The 22819-nt window shown below is 41.9% G+C and overlaps 1 protein-coding gene across 5 annotated transcripts in view; it reads left to right on the top strand.

Moving 5' to 3' along the window:
- MICU3 (mitochondrial calcium uptake family member 3) overlaps positions 1-10479 on the top strand; it is a 161974-nt gene extending 151495 nt beyond the window's left edge. For 4 of the 5 annotated variants that reach the window (XM_073645418.1, XM_073645415.1, XM_073645417.1 and 1 more), the window contains one exon: positions 9311-10479. In XM_073645418.1, the coding sequence (XP_073501519.1) occupies positions 9311-9421 (111 nt within the window). In that variant the 3' untranslated portion in view covers positions 9422-10479. Of the gene's footprint in view, positions 1-7521; positions 7591-9310 lie in introns of all 5 variants that reach the window. The other variant, XM_073645416.1, reaches the window with a different exon arrangement.
- The last annotated feature ends 12340 nt before the right edge of the window (positions 10480-22819 follow it).

Here is a 22819-nt window from a genome sequence, read left to right as displayed (position 1 = left end):
ACTAATCTGATCAGTTTTTAGGAGGCAAGTTCCGGACCGGACCAAGGAAATGCAGTGGATGTTGTGTATATGGAGTTTTCGAAAGCTTTTGATACGGTTGCACACAAAAGGTCGATACATAAAATGAGAACAATGGAGATAGGGGAAAATATATGTATGTGGGTTAAGAATTGGCTCAATGATAGGAAACAAAGGGTGGTTATTAATGGAAAACACTCAGACTGGGTCTCAGTTAACAGTGGGGTACCACAGGGGTCAGTATTGGGCCCCCTTCTTTTTAACATATTTATTAATGACCTTGTAGGGGGCATACAGAGTAATATTTCAACATTTGCAGATGACACTAAACTCTGCAGGGTAATCAATACAGAGGAGGACAATTTTATATTACAGGAGGATCTATGTAAACTAGAAGCTTGGGCTGATAAATGGCAAATGAGCTTTAATGGGGATAAATGTAAGGTAATGCACTTGGGCAGAGGAAATAAAATGTATAATTATATGCTTAATTGTAAAACACTGGGCAAAACTGTAACTGAAAAAGACCTGGGTGTATTGTTGGACGACAAAATCACGTTTAGTGGCCAGTGTCAGGCAGCTGTTGCAAAGGCAGATAAAATAATGGGATGCATTAAAAGAGGCATAGATGCTCATGTGGACAACATAATTTTACCTCTATACAAGTCACTAGTGCGACTACACTTAGAATACTGTGTACAGTTCTGGTCTCCGGTGTATAAGAAAGACATAGCTGAACTAGAGAGGGTGTAGAGAAGAGCGACCTAGGTTATTAGAGGACTGGGGGGTCTGCTATACCAAGACAGGTTATTACACTTGGGGTTATTTACTGTGGAAAAAAGAAGGCTTAGGGGTGATCTTATTACTATATACAAGTATATGAGGGGACAGTACAAAGACCTTTCTACTGATCTTTTTACTCTGAGGCCTGAGACGGGGACAAGGGGGCATCTTCTACGTCTGGAGGAAAGAAGGTTTAATCATAATGACAGATGGGGATTCTTTACTGTAAGAGCAGTGAGACTATGGAACTCTCTGCCGCATGATGTTGTAATGATGATTCACTATTAAAATTTAAGAAGGGCATGGATGCCTTTCTTGAAAAGTATAATATTACAGGTTATATATACTAGATTCCTTGATAGGGCGTTGATCCAGGGAACTAGTCTGATTGTCGTATGGAGTCGGGAAGGAATTTTTTTCCCCAATGTGGAGCTTAGTGTTTGCCACATGTTTTTTATTTGCCTTCCTCTGGATCAACATGTTAGGCTATGGGTTGAACTAGATGGACTTAGTTTTTAAGGTTGAAGGAAGACTATATTACTATACAATATGATGGCCCCAGTCACCCCCACGCAGTATGATACCTCCACAGCCTTCCACACACAGTATGATGACCCCAGTCACCCCCACACAGTATGATACTTCCACAGCCTTCCACACACAGTATGATGGCACCAGTTACCCCCCACACAGTATGATACCTCCACTGCCTTTCACACACAGTATGATGGCACCAGTTACCCGCCACACAGTATGATACCTCCACTGCCTTCCACATTCAATATGATGGCCCCAGTCACCCATACACAATATGATACCTCCACTGCCTTCCACACTCAATACGATGGCCCCAGCCACCCACACACAGTATGATACCTCCACAGCCTTCCACACACAGTATGATGGCCTCAGTCACTCCCAAATAGTATCATACCTCCACAGCCTTCCACGCTCAATATGATGTCCCCAGTCACCCCCACACAGTAGGATACCCCTCAGCCTTCCACACTCAATATGATGGCCCCAGTTACCCACCCCCCCCCCCCACACACACACACAGTATGATACCTGCACAGCCTTCCACACACAGTATAATGGCCCCATCACCCACACACAGTATAATACCTCTACAGCCTTCCACAGAAAGTACGATGGCCCCAGTCACCCACAAACAGTATTATACCTCCACAGCCTTCCACACTCAATATGATGGCCACAGTCACCCACACACAGTATGATACCTCCACAGCCTCCCACAAACAGTATGATGGCCCCAGTCACCCCCAAACAGTATTATACCTTTCTTCAGGTATCTTTCCCTCCTCATTTAAACATGCCATCATAACCCCTTTACTTAAAAAGCCATCCCTGGACCAGAACTGCACTGCTAACTACAGACCTGTCTCTAACCTTCCTTTCATCTCTAAACTCTTGGAACGCTTGGTCCACTCCCATCTAATCCAATATCTCTCAGATAACTCTCTCCTCGACCCTCTACAATCCGGTTTTCGCTCCTTACACTCCACTGAAACTGCCCTCACTAAAGTCTCTAATGATCTACTAACAGCTAAATCCAAAGGTCACTGCTCCCTGCTGATTTTCCTGGATCTCTCTGCAGCATTTGACACTGTGGATCACCAGGTCCTCCTCACTATGCTCTCCTGGTTCTCCTCCTACCTCTCTGACCGCTCCTTCACTGTATCTTTTGCCGGCTCCTCTTCCCCTCCTCATCCCCTTACTATCGGGGTTCCGCAGGGCTCAGTCCTAGGACCCCTCCTCTTCCCTCTATACACTGCCCCTATTGGACAAACAATCAGCAGAATTGGGTTCCAGTATCATCTCTATGCTGACGACACCCAATTATACACTTCTTCCCCTGACATCACCCCTACCCTAATACAAAATACCAAGGATTGGTTGTCTGCTGTCTCTAACATCATGTTCGCCCTCTATCTTAAACTGAATCTCTCCAAAACTGATCTTCTTGTGTTTCCCCCCTCTACTAACCTAACTCTACCTAACATCGAAATTACCTTGGAGGGTTCAACCATAACTCCCAAGCAGCATGCCCACTGCCTTGGGGTCATATTCGACACTAACCTTTCCTTTACTCCCTATGTCCGATCACTCACTCACCTGCATCTTAAAAACATCTCCAGAATCCGATCTTTTCTCACTTTTGAAACTGCTAAAACTCTTACTGTCGCTCTTATTCACTCTCGTCTGGACTACTGCAACTCTCTTCTGATCGGTCTCCCTCTTACCAAAATTTCCCCTCTCCAATCCGTTCTGAATGCAGCAGCCAGGGTCGTATTTCTGTCCAACCGCTTCATGATGCCTCCACCTTGTGCCAGTCATTACACTGGTTACCCATTCTCTACAGGGTCAATATAAACTCATTGCTCTCACCCACAAAGCTCTCCACAGTTCTGCACCACCTTATATCTCCTCTCTCATTTGAGTCTATCATCCTACATGTGCCCTCTGTTCCACAAATGACCTAAGACTAACATCCTCCATAATCCAAACCTCGCACCTCCGTCTCCAAGACTTCTCTCGTGCTGCGCCAGTTCTCTGGAATGCTCTACTCCAGACGATCCGATTGATGCCTAGCCCCGATGTCTTCAAGCGCGCTTTAAAAACCCATCTCTTTAAACAAGCCTACTACCTCAAATACCCAGTAAACTAACTTTCTCCTGTTCCCTCCTAAATACTATTCAGAATCTGCTCCCTACTGTTCATCTGTCTCCACACCCTCCATGCACACGATAACTGCACTCGGTAATTGAGTATTGCAGTTGAATATACAGGCTGATGACCGGATCATACAGCTTTATATGATAATCCCGACTTATTATAATTGCCAGACCTGAAATAACAAGCACTTTTCACCTATTGTGTCCCCCCTTTTCCTTGTAGATTGTAAGCTTGCGAGCAGTGACCTCACTCCTGATGTAACTGTTTAAACTGTCTTACCTTGTATGGAATTTATTGTCTGTACATGTCCCGGCTTAATTGTAAAGTGCTGCGGAATATGTTGGCGCTATATAAATAAAAATTATTATTATTATTATTATACCTCCACAGCCTTCCACACTCAATATGATGGCCCCAGTCACCCCCAAACAGTATTATACCTCCACAGCCTTCCACACTCAATATGATGGCCACAGTCACCCACACACAGTATGATACCTCCACAGCCTCCCACAAACAGTATGATGGCCCCAGTCACCCCCACACATTATGATACCTCTACAGCCTTCCACACACAGTATGATGGCCCCAGTCACCCCCAAACAGTATTATACCTCCACAGCCTTCCACACTCAATATGCTGACCCCATTCACCCTCACACAGTATGAAACCTCCACAGCTTTCCACACAGTATGATGGTCCCTGTCACTCCCAAATAGTATGATACCTCCACTGCCATCCACACTCAGTATGATGGCCCCAGTTACCCCCACACATTATGATACCTCCAGAGCCTTCCACACACAGTATGATGGCCCCAGTCACCCCAAACAGTATGATAACTCCACAGCCTTCCACACACAATATAATGGCCCTAGTCACCTCTAAACGGTACGATACCTCTACAGCCTTCCACGCTCAATACTCAATATGATGGCCCCAGTTACCTCCAAACAGTATGATATCTCTACAGCCTTCCACGCTCAATATGATGGCTCTAGTCACCCACACACAGTATGATGGCCCCAGTCACCCACACACAGTATGATACCTCCACAGCCTCCCACAAACAATATGATGGCCCCAGTCACCCCCCCACACACACACAAAGTATGATACCTGCACAGCCTTCCACACACAGTATAATGGCCCCATCACCAACGCACAGTATTATACCTCCACAGCCTCCCACACAAAGTACGATGGCCCCAGTCACCCCCAAACAGTATTATACCTTCACAGCCTTCCACACTCAATATGATGGCCACAGTCACCCACACACAGTATGATACCTCCACAGCCTCCCACAAACAGTATGATGGCCCCAGTCACCCCCACACATTATGATACCTCTACAGCCTTCCACACACAGTATGATGGCCCCAGTCACCCCCAAACAGTATTATACCTCCACAGCCTTCCACACTCAATATGATGACCCCATTCACCCTCACACAATATGAAACCTCCACAGCCTTCCACACAAGTATGATAGTCCCAGTCACTCCCAAATAGTATGATACCTCCACAGCCTTCCACACTCAGTACAATGGCCCCAGTTACCCCCACACATTATGATACCTCCAGAGCCTTCCACACACAGTATGATGGCCCCAGTCACCCCAAACAGTATGATAACTCCACAGCCTTCCACACTTAATATGATGGCCCCAGTTACCCACACACAGTATTATACCTCCACAGCCTTCCACACACAATATGATGGCCCCAGTCACCCACACACAGTATGAAACCCCCAAGAAAAAATATTGAATAAATCGCTCACTGTGCAATGAATGATGAAATCTGTCCTTTATATGCGATGGGTGCTGTTTCAAATACTGATGACCACCAGAAAATATGGTGGTCTTCAAATTTTATTCCATGTACTGTATGTCAAACAATTAAAATTAGAAAAAAACACTGACGCATTTCTGGTGCTGTGTGCGTCCTTAATCACAGAAAATTGGATTTTAATTGTTTGACATATATGGAATAAAATGTGAAGATTTTATCTATTTTTTTGGATGTGCCGATCAACTTTATTTTTCTTGGACATATGATACCCCGATTGTACTCCACAAACAGTATGGTACCACACAGCCAGTATGATGCCTCCACACAAAGTATGATATTCTCCACAACCCCCCACCCACACACAGTATGAGAGTCCCACAGCCCCCCACATATTATGATGGCCCGAACAGCCCCACACAATATGATATCCTCACAGCCCACCCACACATTATGATGGCCTCCACACAGAATGATGTCTACACATCCCCCACACGATAAGGTAGCTCCAAGTATTCATTGACAAAAGAAAATTAAAAATAAAACTACTCACTTAGACTCTGCTCAGCGGGTGCAGTTTAATGATGTCATCATGCCTGCTGCACTGATACACACATGCACAGACTGGATGGTGGGAGAGCGAACCGATGGCTCCCTGTTCCACCATTGTATTCTACAGTGTCGAATTCTGAGGTTGCAGATACTGTTGAAATCGAGAGGCCGCTCAGGCGGGCTTGCTATTTCGTGCTGTATACCACTGTTTTTAGCTCTCTAGCTGTTCTGGACCACAGGCCGGACTGGAACTGCCAAAGGGCTGGATGTGGGCCGCGGGCTGCATGTTGCCCAGGTCTGATTTAAAGTAATCCCGGACAGAGACCAACCTCTTGACATTTTACAGATACAGAAGTCATACTAAGGCCACATTCACACGTTCAGTATTTGGTCAGTATTTTACATCAGTATTTGTAAGCCAAAACCAGGAGTGGATGAAAAATACAGAAGTAGTGACGTGTTTCTATTATACTTTTCCTCTAATTTTCCCACTCCTGGTTTTGGCTTACAAATACTGATGTAAAATACTGACCAAATACTGAAAGTGGCCTAATATGTGTACTTGTACCTGCTTACCATCTCTTGATGGGGTAATGAATATGTGTAACCTACAGTCTAGAGTAAACTATTTAAGTGAATCCTATCACCCTGTTATGAAGTTTGTTTTTGTTTTGCCACTTCTTGTTCGATACCCCACAATAATGACATACTTTGTAAACTTAAAGAGGGTCGTCTCATCATTTTAAATAGGTAAAATTGCAAAGTGCTGGTAGAAACGTTGCAATTTACTTCTAACTAAAAATTGTCTCCATTCACAAAAATGGAGGGATTTTGAATTGTATAGTTTACTGCTCATTGCCTAGATTAGCAGTGGTGGCCGGCATTTTAGGCAAGGAGCACGCACTTGCAGCCTTTTTGCTCTAGAGCTTGTAAGCGCTGCTCTGAAGCTGGCCGGTACGCTGGATCTAGCCATTGTCAGTGATCCATCATTCCTATGATGCTGCAGTGGCTAAGCTGTTTGGACCAGCAAGGGAACCATACCCCTGGTCCAGAATGTAAGTCATCAGGACCGCATTATCCCTGGCAAGTAGGAAGCTGGGAGGCAGGCGAGTGGTGTGCTCCTGAAGACTGAAAGTAAGACAACCTCTTTAACCCCTTTAACACATCACATATTCACTGGAGAGCTCCTGAGAGATGTGCACGCAGTCACTGAGAGTTAGTTGCGTGCTGTATTGCTCTAAAAAAGACAACATAATACGATGCCCCTTAGTTGCCATCAGTCAAAGCAATGTGCCCGATCTGTGATCACTACATAGACTTTCCTCCACCTTAGGTAAAGATTCAGTTTGCCATCTTATGTAAATGCCACGAATATAACGCAGTTGGGACCTTTGATAGCTCCCTTGCCTCCTATTTTTGGATTACAAAAGCTGTTCTAAAAATCAATATATTTAATGGGTTACAAGAAATACAAGGAATTTCTCTACTCTTGCCTATCACCTGAACCCTGGCATCCACTGGCCATGGGCAGCACCAGCTTTGGACACTATGTTATGTGACCCTCATTGTAGTGAGCACTGTTTTCACCTTAAAGCAAACTAATGTCACTTTTCTTTTGGCTTTGCACACTCTGCGACCGTCCCGTGATCTGCACACGTCTGTCTTCTGCTTCACAGGGCTACAATACTGTCCAGAAATACACCACTTTCCGAGCCTGTCTGAAGAAACAGCTTAATAACAGATAAGTACGTCTCCTCTATCACTCCAGTGCATGTTGTCTGCCTGTCATTCTTCTTCACGATCAGATCTCATCAATATGTAGAATAGAATTTCTGTGGTCCAGGTAAATTGCAGGAAAATGTGTTATGTGATCTCCTGGGAAGGATCTATATGTGATCCCCATTCTGTCCACATGAATGTTAGAGGGGAAGCCGAGAGCGGTGGGACACAGGTCTCCGCTCCCTCTATATGCCCTGTGTATGTCTAAGGCTTTATTCCGATGTCACTGATTTTTCTCACATGCAAAAATCTGTACGAGTTTTATCAAGTGTTTTTGATTCAATTTTATTCAGAGTTTAATGAAAGTTTAATCAGTATTTCCCATATGAAGGAAACAAGGAGTTTTCTCAAGATTCTCCTACTAAACTATGAAAAACAGTGAAAAACAGACAGAATACGGATGGCTTCTGAGTGCTGTCCGATATTTTTTATGGACCCATAGACTTGCATTGGCAGGTTTAATCTGAGACTATATCGGACAGGTCTCCATGATTTTGTTCAGACCACTCTGTCAACACAAATACATTGACGTGTGAACAGCCTCATGGACTATAATAGGTACGTCATCGCCACGTAATATAAGACGTTCTGAGACATTGTGCCTGTTCCAAATTTGATTGCAAAATCCAAGTACGGTACAATTGGGGGATAAGGGTTGAACTTGATGAACCTGGGTCTTTATTCAACCTACGTTACTATGTTGCAGGGAGTGAGCTGCGCTGACACGCTTAGTATCAGAACAGAACTCTGTTTATTTCATCATTGGTCAGTCTTTATATAGGCATTTACTGGACATACATTGTAGCAATATAATTGGCTCAGCTTATCTTTACATTTGTGCTGGCATTAGCATACATACATCTCGTTGGCTAAAGTTAATATCATCTACACCCCCCTTTAAGGGTCTAGGTGCCTTAAAGGTCTAGGTGCCTTAAGGGTCTAGGTGTGGTTCTACTTCTTACTTACATTTTCCTATGTGTTATCTCTAAATCCTGTTAGACAAAGGAACGCCTGTGACTCTTAATCTAAACATACACAGTCAGACTCCATTTTAGAGATGCACGTAGAATAACCAAAATGGAGTCAAGATAGATAAATAAATCCTGCTCTCACAGTACTTGTACAAGAAAAACTGATGTCTGAAAAGAGAACTTGGCATTAAATATACAACACCGACAGCACCGCCATAGTGATATGCTTCGAGATAATAGCTTCTAAAAATCTTACTGTCTGAAAATTATCTTGAAAAATAAAGTAAAAATTAGAGAAACAAAGTATGATGTGACTGATGAAGAGTCTAGAGGGCGTTCACTGTCTCTTCTGAGACGAGAAGGGTGGCAGTGACCTAGGACCTATATGCTCGTGCCCTGGAGCTGGCTAGTAATGCCAGGACGGCATGGCTCCATTCATCTGGTGGTGACAGCTTTATTTGTGATAGGTTCCTTGAAAGGAGTTGCTGCGTCTAAACAATCCCTTTTCTAGAAACACTCCTGCATGTGAATGGGGGCCATATAAATGCATATACACACAGTATATTAGTATTTCAGAACAGCTCTTTGCTCTGCTCTGGCTTCTAGAGGAGGACATCTGCATATTGTTATAGGGTATATATATGCATGAATACGTAATTTGTGTCTTTTTTATTACATATATTTTTGACACTAACCTATGTATCTTTATCACCAGGATAAACCAAAGCATGGCCTGAAGGACTACTACACGTGTGTGACCTCTGTCACCAGGAAACACTTCCGAGAATTATTCCGGAGCTTCCGGGGCAGAGATACGCTGAGATAAAATGCAGCTGTTACATCAATTTTCATTTAGAGTCTGCGCTGGGCATGACCACAGACATGGTGGCGCCCCCATCAGGATATTGTTAGGATTTTGCACTGATTATTATCTTTATTTGGGAATTTCACACACGGCATGTTTTATTACAATCTATTTTTTACATATTTATTGAATTAAAAGTTGATTCACACACACATTAAGTTATTATTAAGCAGCTTTACCTGATGTGCTGTATGTTACAAGCGCTATATAATAATAATACGATAATACTGTTGAAATTTTCATTTTTAGCTTTAGGAGACAATCAGGGCGATAAAAACGAGTGCAGTTGCCATAATAGAGCACAACATTTATTTCCACCTAGAAAGATGAGGTGTGTTACGTGTCTAGTTTTCTGCATGCGATTCCTGGTGTGTGATGATTTTCTAGTGACCGGGGCAGGTTACATGGGTTATAGGAAGTTTTGTCCCCAGCAGTTCGCCCCCAGCAATTTGTCCCCTGCAGTTCGTCCCCATCTGTTCGCCCCCAGGTACATTTCGCCCCCGCACATTTCGCCCCCGCACGTTTTGCCCCCGGAGGGGGACAAACTGGGGGTGATATGTGCGTGGTTGAGATGTGCGGGGGCAAAACATCCTGGGGGACAAATGCTGGGGATGAAATGTGGGGGGACGAAATGTACCCGGGGGCGAATTACTGGGGGCGAACTGCTGGGGGCGAAAAATCCAATTCCCGGTTACATGAGTGACTGTGGAAGTTGGGAGAGGCCTGATGAGCACTTCTGGTCCTATGTAGTCATGTTATCAAGGACTGTAGTGAGAGAAATAAGACTTTTCCTTTGCACTAGTTTTAATAAATCGCCAATGTATCACCTTTTCTCGCTTATGTGGTGCAGGCACAATAGTACCAGTTTCAATGGAAAAGTTAATGGAAAAAGCCTCACCGTGTAATATGTAGTATGGTTGTTCTCATTAGGTTTGCGTAGATCCAATAACCGTTGACCACCGGTAATCAGTAAAGAAAGAAAAAAGGATCTGCATGGTAAATGTAAAAATTACAATCTTTATTCCATCTGATTAAAAAATTAGGCTATCCATAGCCCAATTAAAACTGTGTTCGTTCCCTGACGCTTTTCTGGCCGAAGCTCTTAGTCATATAATTAATAATAATAAATAATATTCTATGACTAAGAGCTTCAGCCAGAAACGCGTCAGAGAATGAACACTGTTTTAATTGGGCTATGGATACCATAATTTTTTAATCAGATGGAATAAAGATTGTGATTTTTACATTCTTGCCAAATGGATCCTTTTTTCTTTCAGTACCAGATTCACTATATTTAGTCTTTCTCCTTAAAGCATAACTGCCCTTGGACACAGAAATTTCTCAGCAATCCATTGCTCCACACCCCATGCCATATACCTATATTATAGCACAGTTTCTAGATATCAACGTCGGTCCTGTTGCCCAGCAGCTCCACTTCAGGCTTGTGTTATACACCGAGAGAGTTTCCTGTGTCATTTGTGCTGTGTGTGAAGGGGGCTGTCTGACTAGCTTATTTCAATAGCTAAGCCATCCCCCTTTTCTGCCATAGATGATGCACTGAGACTTATGCAGGCTGGCTTAGCTATTGAAATTTGCAGTCAACCAGCGCCTTCACCTACATCTCTGATGAATTGATAACACTACAAATGCTTTGCTATGATGAACACAAGCCAGAAATGGAGCTGCTGTGACCGGCACTGATATCTGAAGATTGGAACAATATAAAATATATTAGTAAGTTCATGTCAAACAAATCTAAAAATATTTTTTTCAGATAAACAGCCCCTTTTATGTGTGTAAAGCCACTATCAGCTGGGAGGAGGCTGCTGCAGAACATGGATACGGCTGGGATCTGTGGTGGAATCCACAGCCGCAGGGTGTCAGGACATTTTAGGACTTGGGTTTTACAGTGAAATTATGCTGTAACAAGAGACCATTTCTCCATAAAAGACATTTTAATTTGGACTGGGAATGTTGTCCCCATGTTTGACAGCCTGTACGTGTTCTTTGTTTACTCTAGATTTACTTAAATGGAGTCTGTCACCAAAAATGCTCAAATGAAACCACTGTACCTGTAGTACAGATTTCACTAGTTTTAATTTATATAGAAACTGTTTTATTTCATATATAAGTGAGAGGTCCTCCATGCATCATTGGCATGGCCAGGAGCTCAGTGCACCGCTCTGAACACATTCAATTGCCATCCTCCACACCTCACCCTATGTTGATTGACAGCGCTTGCTTTGGAGTGCTGCCTGCACTCCAGCTCTGCACACACTGACCCTGCAGGAGCTGAGAGCACAAACAGGGTCAGTGCGGGAGCACTCTCATCACCCTCTCCTGTCTGCAGCGAATGTCAGTAGCAGGCTGTTGATGCTGACAGGAGAAGGGAATGAGAGGTCCCCTGCACTGACAATGCAGGAGCTGAGCCCACACACACACAGTGTCAGTGCTGGCGCGCTTTCATCCCCCTCTGGTGTCATCATTGGATGCCCGCTACTCTGTGATACAGTGTACTTCATGCGGCTGCTGCAGACAGGAGAGACTGATGAGAGCATGCCCACACTGACACTGTATGCATGCACTCGGCTCATTCATTGTCAGTACGGACGCAGGGCCAAGAAACGAATTAAAGATTGTCCACTACTTTATCACTGATGACCCATCGTTAGGATTGGTCATCTATGTCTGGTTGATCAGGGTCCAGCACCCTCGCCAATCAGTTGTTTTCGGTGACGGCGGCCGCTGAGCGCAAATGCTCAATTGCGGAGCTGCTCCATCTATTGATTTGAGTTGGAGGTGAATGTGCCATACCCAGCAGCGGCCATTATTAGAAGACGGAGTAGCTCTGCAATTGAGCATTTCCGGCTGACACCGAGAACAGCTGATCAGCGGGGGTGCCGGGTGTCAGACCCCAACCAATATGACATTGATGACCTATCCTGAGGGTAGGTCATCAATGATAAAGTAGTGGACAACCTCTTTAAGGCAACACTCCAAAAATAGTACTGTTAACTGCACATGGGAAAGTGCGGAAGATGCTAGTGGAGTTGGTGGAACAGTGCACTGGACCCTTGGCCACGCCAAGGGTGCATGGAGGAGCCTAGCACCATACACATGTAATATAACGGTTTTTATATAAAATGGAATTTGTGAAAAATCTGTACTACAGGAATGATTTTTATAGGGGCTAAGTTCCATTTATGAATGTATAAGTGGTTTAATTTGAGTTTTGGGAGTGACAGACTGCCATTAAATCTAGCATATATAATTTGCTCAATGTGGAAATCCCATTCAAGTCTTAAACCAGCATACAGTGTAGTGTATTATGCCTTATATGAAGTTTTAAAAAAAAGAGAGGACCCACAGGTAATTGATCAAATCCATTTAGCTGATCTACGACAGAGAAGAAGCTTTTTCTGGCTTTAAAACTGATCAGCCAGCCAGCCCCCTTCATACTCAGCACTGGCCACGTGTTATCACAGGAAGCTCTATTGGAGTTGGTGGCACTGATATCGCAAGATTAGGATAAAACAACCACATTAGCAAGGTCTCAATTTTTTCTTTTATTAGGAAATTAGTAAATTAAGTATGTGAGACTTACATACAGTGCAGACAATATCCATGCATATTAAAAGATACCAGACTTAATTTTTTTTTTCTGTGCAGTGCTCCTGTACGACATAGAACTGCATTAATATCTAAAAATCAGGACGCCTTTAATATCATTTGTGTATTTTACTTTTATTTATTTTTTATTAACAATTCACACATACAGAATCACATATTATCTCCCTGGAATAGCGCGCTGTCACTGTGCACAGCTCCACCGCATTGTATCATAGCTCATGGGAACACAAGTCCAGTGTATGAGAGCTGAACATGGTTACTGCCTTACCTCACTTCCAGATTCAACATGTCGAAATTTATTTAAATTAATTTGCTGTTTATTTGTTCTATAATACTACAATGTCAGACGGTGCAAGAACTGCAATGTTGGATCATTAAACTTCTCACTCGTTTTACTTAAATTGCATGTTGCACTTTTATTAAAACAAATGCTGTAAATAAATGTATTCATTCTAAATATGAGTTTAATGTCTTTACTGCAGTAATGGACAAATTACAAAATGTTTGTAACTAAGGGAGAGTTTCGAAGGTTTTCTTGGCTGTAGAAAAGAATATGTGCAGCCAATTATCATGATAAAATATAGATTTTTTTATATGCAGTGAATTGTATAAAATCTGTATAGAGTGAATGTCAAGTAAAACATGCACATACACCTATGCCACACATGTCAAACTCTTGACATGGGCCAAATGTGGCCCGCAGGATGGTTTTATTTGGCCCACGACAGCAGAACCACCACCCCTATGTGGGACCCATTATTCTGTATGGAGGACTATGTGGGGCCCATTATTCTGTATAGAGGACTATGTGGGGCCATTTTTCTGTATGGAGGACTATGTGAGGCCCATTATTCTGTATGGAGGACTATGTGGGGCCCATTATTCTGTATAGAGGACTATGTGGGGCCATTTTTCTGTATGCAGGACTATGTGAGGCCCATTATTCTGTATGGAGGACAATGTGGGGCTCATTATTCTGTATGGAGGACTATGTGGGGCTCATTATTCTGTATAGAGGACTATGTGGGGCCCATTATTCTGTATGGAGGACTATGTGGGGCTCATTATTCTGTATGGAGGACTATGTGGGGCTCATTATTCTGTATGGAGGATAATGTGGGGCTCATTATTCTGTATGGAGGACTATGTGGGGCTCATTATTCTGTATAGAGGACTATGTGGGGCCCATTATTCTGTATGGAGGACTATGTGGGGCTCATTATTCTGTATGGAGGACTATGTGGGGCTCATTATTCTGTATGGAGGACTATGTGGGGCTCATTATTCTGTATGGAGGACTATGTGGGACCCCTTATTCAGTATGTAGGACTATGTGAGGCCCATTATTCGGTATGGAGGACTATGTGGGGCTCATTATTCTGTATGGAGGACAATGTGGGGCTCATTATTCTGTATGGAGGACAATGTGGGGCTCATTATTCTGTATGGAGGACAATGTGGGGCTCATTATTCTGTATAGAGGACTATGTGGGGCCCATTATTCTGTATGGAGGACTATGTGGGGCTCATTATTCTGTATGGAGGACTATGTGGGGCTCATTATTCTGTATGGAGGACAATGTGGGGCTCATTATTCTGTATGGAGGACTATGTGGGGCTCATTATTCTGTATAGAGGACTATGTGGGGCCCATTATTCTGTATGGAGGACTATGTGGGGCTCATTATTCTGTATGGAGGACTATGTGGGACCCCTTATTCAGTATGTAGGACTATGTGAGGCCCATTATTCGGTATGGAGGACTATGTGGGGCCCATTATACTGTATACTGGTTGGCCCACAAATTTGTCCAAGTTTTTAGTTTTGGCCCTCTGTGTTTTTGAGTTTAACATCCCTGACCTATACGATTCGAATGTACCAGACATTATTATTAATTATTCTTAATAATGGCACTAACTAATAAGACGTGTCATTTAATTACTATATGAAAATGCTATAATGATTCATGTATATTATGAAATGCATCACAAAGAAGGAAAAGTCATAGAATTATGAACATGTCAATGATATGCATATGCTGAAAAAATGGAAACAAAATTTTCAAAACATCTCAATTTATTCAATGTCGAGAATGAGAACCATGTGTAGATTTACATGCACTCTCTCATCTTGGCTGCTATCAATAAGGTTATTCATGGTTGTCTGAGGAGTGTATATACACGCGGAATGTACTTGGGCAAATCATCAAAATCCCTTTGCAATTGCAGACCAATGGCGTACCACGTGCTTGATGGGAGACAAGTTCGGAGACACTGCAGGCCATGGTAGCAGGTTTAGGCCACGCAGGCTGCTCACAGTACTATAAGCAACATGTGGCCTGGTGTTGTGTTGAAAAAGGGTTCCTGAGACACCTTGGAGAAATGCACATTCCCTTACGGCATCTTATATCCAGGTTAAATATTCAGAAAGCTTATCTTGTTGATATACCGCTCTGTGGTTTCATTACTTGTCTTACTTCATTGGAAATTCTCCTCTCATCTGATTTATTAATATCTGCCAAATGTTCTATTGTGCGTTTTATTACTTGGATGACACAAAGTTGACTAGTTTAGTTATCTCCCATGATGTATCATTTCCAAATGTTATTTTCTAAATTCCCCCGCCCTGGGCAGAGCTTAATTAGTTGACTACCCCTCCAACCTCCTAAGTCAAGTTTGATACAAAAGACAAAAATATTTAAAAAAAACTAGATAATGCAAAATAGATAATGCACACAGCCATGTGACAAAAAAGTGATAATACGTAGTTATGTCACAGTAGAGAGAAAGTGATGTTCAGATACTGTATATAAAGTTCCGCACTAAAGAGTCATGTTAAGTGGTGTCTACTAAATGCCGCATACACATTAGACTAAAGTCAGTCAAGCCTGCCAATATCAGATCGCTCAGCTCATAGTGTAATATGTATGGGGGCCTCTGAACTCTCCCTGGACAGATCATGGCAGGGAAGAGAAGGATCCGGCATATCCAATTTTGGACTGCCAATACTTTTGATCACGGCTAAGTAAGCTGCCGCCACCAGAGTCTGGCAGTGTCTCTGTCATAGAAAACAGGAGCCTGTGTACGGAGGAGTTGGGAGAGATAGCTGTCAGCTGAACGATCGGCTGAACCTTCTTTCAGGTAACAGCTATCTTTTGCACATGGATAGGCATAAAGACCACAGTGATATCATAATACAATGATAATACACAGTGACGTCATAATACAAGGATAACACACAGTGATATCATAATACAATGATAATACACAGTGACGTCATAATACAAGGATAACACACACAGTGATGTCATAATACAAGGATAACACACAGTGATGTCATAATACAAGGATAAAAGACAGTGACATCATAATACAAGGATAACACACACAGTGATGTCATAATACAAGGATAAAAGACAGTGACGTCATAATACAAGGATAACACACAGTGATGTCATAATACAAGGATAACACACAGTGATGTCATAATACAAGGATAAAAGACAGTGACGTCATAATACAAGGATAACACACAGTGATGTCATAATACAAGGATAAAAGACAGTGACATCATAATACAAGGATAACACACACAGTGATGTCATAATACAATGATAATACACAGTGACGTCATAATACAAGGATAAAACACAGTGATGTCATAATACAAGGATAACACACAGTGATGTCATAATACAAGGATAACACACAGTGATGTCATAATACAAGGATAACACACAGTGAAGTCATAATACAAGGATAACACACAGTGATGTCATAATACAAGGATAACACAGTGATATAATACAAGGATAATACACAGTGACATCATAATACAAGGATAACACATAGTGATGTCATAATACAAGGATAAAAGACAGTGACGTCATAATACAAGGATAACACACAGTGATATAATACAAGGATAATGCACAGTGACGTCATAATACAAGGATAACACACACAGTGATGTCATAATACAAGGATAATACACAGTGACGTCATAATACAAGGATAAAACACAGTGATGTCATAATACAAGGATAATGCATATAGTGATGAAATAACAGCATCATAATACTAGGAAAATGCACAGTCGTGTAATAACATATAAGGATAACATGCACAATGGTGTATCAGTACAAAGGTTTCAAACACAAGGCAGTATCAGACTGATCCACTGTATGCCTTCGAACACCAGACACAAGCACTGGAGACTTAAACAGTCTTCAGAATCAAAATGTAATTGGACATCTGAAATAGCAGCCAAGACTCCAGCAGAACACAGCCATAAGTGAGATCCCGCTATTTCCCAGTTGCCTCAGCTGGTCCTAACCTCAAGGCACAATGTCTGGTCACATCACATCATGCTCTTTCACAGATATGAAGTTTGCCATGAGGAGTCACTGTCACTTCCCAGTGACTGCGCAATAAAACCCTGCAGCGCAGTGCACGGAGAGACGGGGCCGGGATGAAGCAAAGCACGCTCTATGTGAGCGGCAATGTGCGCATGCCCGGGAAGTCAGGGAGCACAGTGCATGTCACAGAGCCCTATGACGTGCAGGGGAGGGAGGGAATATGGTAACTAAGCATATAGGCGGGGATTTTGGGGAATAATAAACAGGCGGGGGTATCTTGGCGTCCGTGGGACGCCAAGCCTGTGCAAGATGGAGTTTATAAAAACAGATTTCTCTTCAATCAGACCTCTACTATGGGCCATACAGGTAAGTACAGATTTACTTCTCTATAACCTGTATGCCCATAGTAGAGGTCTGATATCTCCCAGGGGGGTGACAGATTCCCTTTTACTTTGTTGGTGGGAAAACCACTTTAATGGTACTGCTGGAGATAGTTGCACACAGCTGTTCTTTGACACTCCTGCACAAATGAATGGAACAGCAGTGCACATGATCAACCTGCACTCCATTCACACGGGGTTCTTAAGATCCCTGGTTCTTGCTATCAGTGGGATCCCAGCACTCAGACCCCAAAGGATCAGGAAGTTACCCCCTATCCCATTAATAATTATTATTCCAAGTTGTATTGAGTAAAATCAACTTTAAAATTAACTTTGTTCGTGGGAAAACCGCCTTAAATATCCATGTATAAAACTAGTCCTGCTCCCATATAAATACTGTATATTGTCTCCACCGTTCTCTGCACAGCTTGGCGTCCAGTCTTATTGTGCTTGCACTAATCATGAAGGCCTTCATGAGTTTGTTGGCCCAGATTTTTCAGGATCTTTCTAAGCAATCTACTAAAATATCACGGTGCACACACAATATTTGACTAGTAGACTTTTCCTCACTGTTACCATTCTCCTAATATGGCTGGTCTCTGTAATAAAGAAATGTTGCAGTATGTGAATATTCCACTAGGAGGCGACAAAGGATAAGCAGCGGTATAACTTCAGCATCACATTTAAAGGCAATGACCAAAGTGTAGTTTGCTTTTAGATCCCACAAGTAAACCACCTCACCATTATTTTTTTTTACTTTATGTAATGTCTCTTATAGTTCCATTTGTCATCGCTGAGCACCTTCAGCAGCTATTCCCACGTCTTCTTTTCATTTAGAAGGGCCGCTGACAATGCTGACATACAGACACATATGTTTTGCAAATGACTCTTTTAGGCAAATGCACAAAATTCTTACCCTGAAAAATCCTCTTGTCAGGGAAATGTTTCATTTAGTCCAGTTTCACTGTGATATATGGACCATACGCGTGTCAGGACTTCTGATCTAAGCTAACTGCCTAATATTTGCTTATGAGACCTGGTGGTTGGAACAGGTGCTGTGATGCGAGCTTAGTCCATGTGAACATGGCCTTACAATTATTGATTGCTGTTCATGCAATTGTCACATATATTGAATAATGTATTGTGAATACATTGTTATGGTGTTTGTAAATCCTAAAACGATCACTTTCTATTTATGCTTTTACTCGCACTTCTTAGGTTATGGTTACTTTGATTTTTTTTTCCACATCCACAACGCTGTAGTTTTACCACACCACGGCCACAAGATGAGAACACAGTCTTGTAATATATAGTTTCCAAAATCAATGAATAATGAATGGGCTAAGAGCCAGACTCCAGTCTTTGTTGGGATCAACTGCACCATTTCTAGCCCTGGAAGTTCTATTAAATAGGCTGTCACACAACATTAGGCTTTCTGCAAGTGTGCAGAACTCAAGGAGCCATCCTACACCACATCAGATTTTTACAAGTGTTCTGGTGTGTGCCCTGTCCTTGTCATCAGAAGGAGCAGTTCTTCTCTTCAGTCAATGTGTGCTATATTATAGGTAATATCAATCTACCTCACTGCCATGTAGGAATTGTATACTGTATAACCCATACCTCCAAACTATTCAAAGAAGACAAAAAAGGACAGACAGACACATTCACTTACATCTCATTCTACTCTGTCTACATAAAGAAAATGTTAACAAGTGATGGACTATCCCTTTAAGGCTGTGTTTATACCTCTATACTCGAATGATTACTATGTCTAGATTGTTTTGTAATGTTACGTGCAAGCAAGCTGATTTCTTTTTGTTTAATAAGACTATATTCACATTAACAGTCATGTATCCTTAGGGTCCAGTTTACCTGATGAATTCCTATACTTCTGATATACGAGTACACCTCCAAACTATTGGAACTACTGAACTACTGATAATTATCAACTGCAGAAATGTTTTCAACATAGAAACAACATAATGGAAAGAACACTGGTCCTTGGTCATATTTTGGTTATGACCATGTTGGAATTCCAAAAAAGGCTACAACTCTCAGAAAACCCCTATTCACATTAACTACCTCAAAGAAGCTTGGTGTAAGAGATTGTGATGAGCAAATCCTCTAAAATTCGAATTTTCCAGCCAATGTCGGAGATCTAATGTTTTTTTTTTTTAATTAAAAAAGTTGAAAAATCCTACTTTTTTGGGTAAAATGCCTGCCGTGATGGTGTTTAAACACATGCAGGTAATGGGAAAGCACCAAGGCCCCGACAGTATGGCAAGTGAAGAAACAATGGAAAGCAGGTAGTTTAGCAAATGAAAAAAACAATTGCTTTTTATTATTGTAGCCCTGGCAGTTAAACAATGATATTGAAGTGATGGCTTATTTCAGGGTCCCATAATAACAACATTGAACATTTTTTGAATAGCAGAGCAGCAAACTTTTGGTTGAAAAACAATTAAGATATTCTTGGAGACGGCGTAAACCGTGAAGAAGGGAAAGTTTAATTTAGTCAGCCTTTGACAATTTAAAAAATGTTCTTTATTTTTTGGGGGGCATCAGTAAAGTTTACTAAAAAACTGTGAGTGAAAACTTTTTGGATGTTTGAATGGATGAAAACAAGATGAAGAAGCTATGGCTTATATCAGCCATGACAACAAGCTTGAAATTATTTTTGGCACCAATGACATTTTTGTGGTAAAAAAAATTACATTTCTTGCTCAATACAGTAAGACATAAAAGTAATCCAAAATGTTTCCCTTTTTGGAGATAAGCAACAGGTTTGTTCTTTGATAAGTGGAAAATCAATGACTTTCTAACAAGATGTCCAAAAATTAGACCTTACCTGGAATCAGTTACAGGTTAGTAGTGAAGAAGCAATGACTTGTTAAAATATCTTCCAAAATTATACCTTTTCAGGAGCAGTTTCAGGTTTCTTTTATTTACTCTGTGCATGGTAGGTTTCCAAGCAGCAGTGCATTATAGAACACAATGGATATGCAGGAGATGTAGCAGAAGCACAGCATACAACATAATGGATGGCAGGAGATGCTTGGCTTTGTAGAGTCAGCTTTGGAGACCTGGTAGCAGCACAGTATAAAACATAGTGGACATGCAGGAGATGCCTGGCTGTGTAGGGGTAGCAACCACTGACAGCAGAACAGTATAGAACAGGGGTGGGCAATTCATTTTCCTGAGGGGTCACATGAGAGACCATGACTGCTGTAGATGGCCAAACATATAGGCTGAAATTAATTCTGCTCAATATTAATAATATTATTATTTTATATTATTAATAATTTTATCACTTAATATTGAGCAGAATTCAGTATTTGACCAGCTGCTAGCTCTAATACTTGTTACGATACAGCTTAACCCCTTCGCAACCTTGGGTTTTGTCGTTTTTGCTTTTTAGTTTTTTGCTCCCCTTGTTCCCAGAGCCATAGCGATTTTATTTTTTGGACAATATGGCCGTGTGAGGGCTTATTTTTTGCGGGACAAGTTGTACTTTTCAACGCCATTACTAGTTTTACCATATCGTGTACGGGAAAACGGTAAAAAAAATCCAAGTGCGGTAAAATTGCAAAAAAAGTTCAATACCACAGTTGTTTTTTTTTTTTTTTTTACCACGTTCACTGAATGCTAAAACTGACCTGCCATTCTTATTCTCCAGGTCATTACGAGTTCGTAGACACCAAACATGTATAGGTTATTTTATATTTAAGTGGTGAAAAAAAATTCCAAAATTTGGTAAAAAAAACTAAAAAAAAATATCGCCATTTTCCGAGACCCGTAGCGTCTCCATTTTTCGTGATCCGGGGCTGGGTGAGGGCTTATTTTTTGCGCACCGGGCTGATGTTTTTATTGATAACATTTTGGGGTAGATCCGATGTTTTAATCGCCCGTTATTGCATTTTATTGCAATTGTGCGGCGACAAAAAAACGTAATTCTGGCGTTTAGAATTTTTTTCTCATTACACCGTTTACCGATCGGATTAATTCTTTTTTTATATTGATAGATGGGGCGATTCTGAACGCGGCGATACCAAATATGTGTATGTAGGGTTTTTTTTTATATTTTATTTTGAATGGGGTGAAAGGGGGGTGATTTAAACTTTTATATATTTTTTTTATATTTTTAAAAACTTTTTTTTTTCACTTACTGCATGCTTCAATAGTCTCCATAGGAGACTAGAAGCAGCAGTTGTCTGATCGTCTCTGCTACATACAGGGGACGAGCAGATCCCCTGCATGCAGCAGAAATGGTCCTGTGCTATGAGCGCCGACCACTAGGTTGGCGCTCATAGCGACCAGATCATGACAACCACAGGCGTCTGCTGCAGACCATGGGTTGTCATGCTCACCCATCGGTGACCCGCGATCACGTGACGGGGTCGCCGATGGGCGGGGCTTATGATGCGCAACCCGGAAGCGCGCGTTAAATGCCGCTGTCGGAGATTGACAGCGGCATTTAACATGTTAACAGCCGCGGGTGGATCGCGATTCCACCCACGGCTGTTGCGGGCACATGTCAGCTGTAAGAATCAGCTGACATGTGCTCGGTTCAGTGAGGGCTCAGCGCAGCAGCCCTCACTGAACGGGGGGTACGCAAATGTGCGTACTAATACGGCAAGGGTTGGAAAAGGGTTAATGTAACATATATACTTATCAGTAGCAGCTAATCAAATCCATATAGCTTACTGCTCATTATAAAATTTATAATCTTACTGTAAAGTCCCCCACATCCAGTATGATGCCCCAAACATTATGATTCTCCACGGTACAAAGTCCCCCATACAGTAAGATACCTGCCATAGACCCCAACACAGTATTTTGTCTTCAAAGCCCATGAAACAGTATGATCTCCAATAGTTAGAAAAATAATATGATGCCACCACAGTTTACCCTCACAATTAATGACAGACAATGAAAAAAAGCAGTACTCAAGAAGACGTGGCAAGTGAATGGAATTTGATAAAAAGTGTTTTT

The sequence above is a fragment of the Phyllobates terribilis genome, unplaced genomic scaffold (genome assembly GCF_046119375.1).
Source record: "Phyllobates terribilis strain yellow unplaced genomic scaffold, ASM4611937v1 Scaffold_1__5_contigs__length_1240528914, whole genome shotgun sequence".
NCBI lineage: Eukaryota > Metazoa > Chordata > Amphibia > Anura > Dendrobatidae > Phyllobates > Phyllobates terribilis.
The sequence above is the reverse complement of the archived record's forward strand: the minus strand, read 5'-3'. Positions and strand labels throughout refer to the sequence as shown.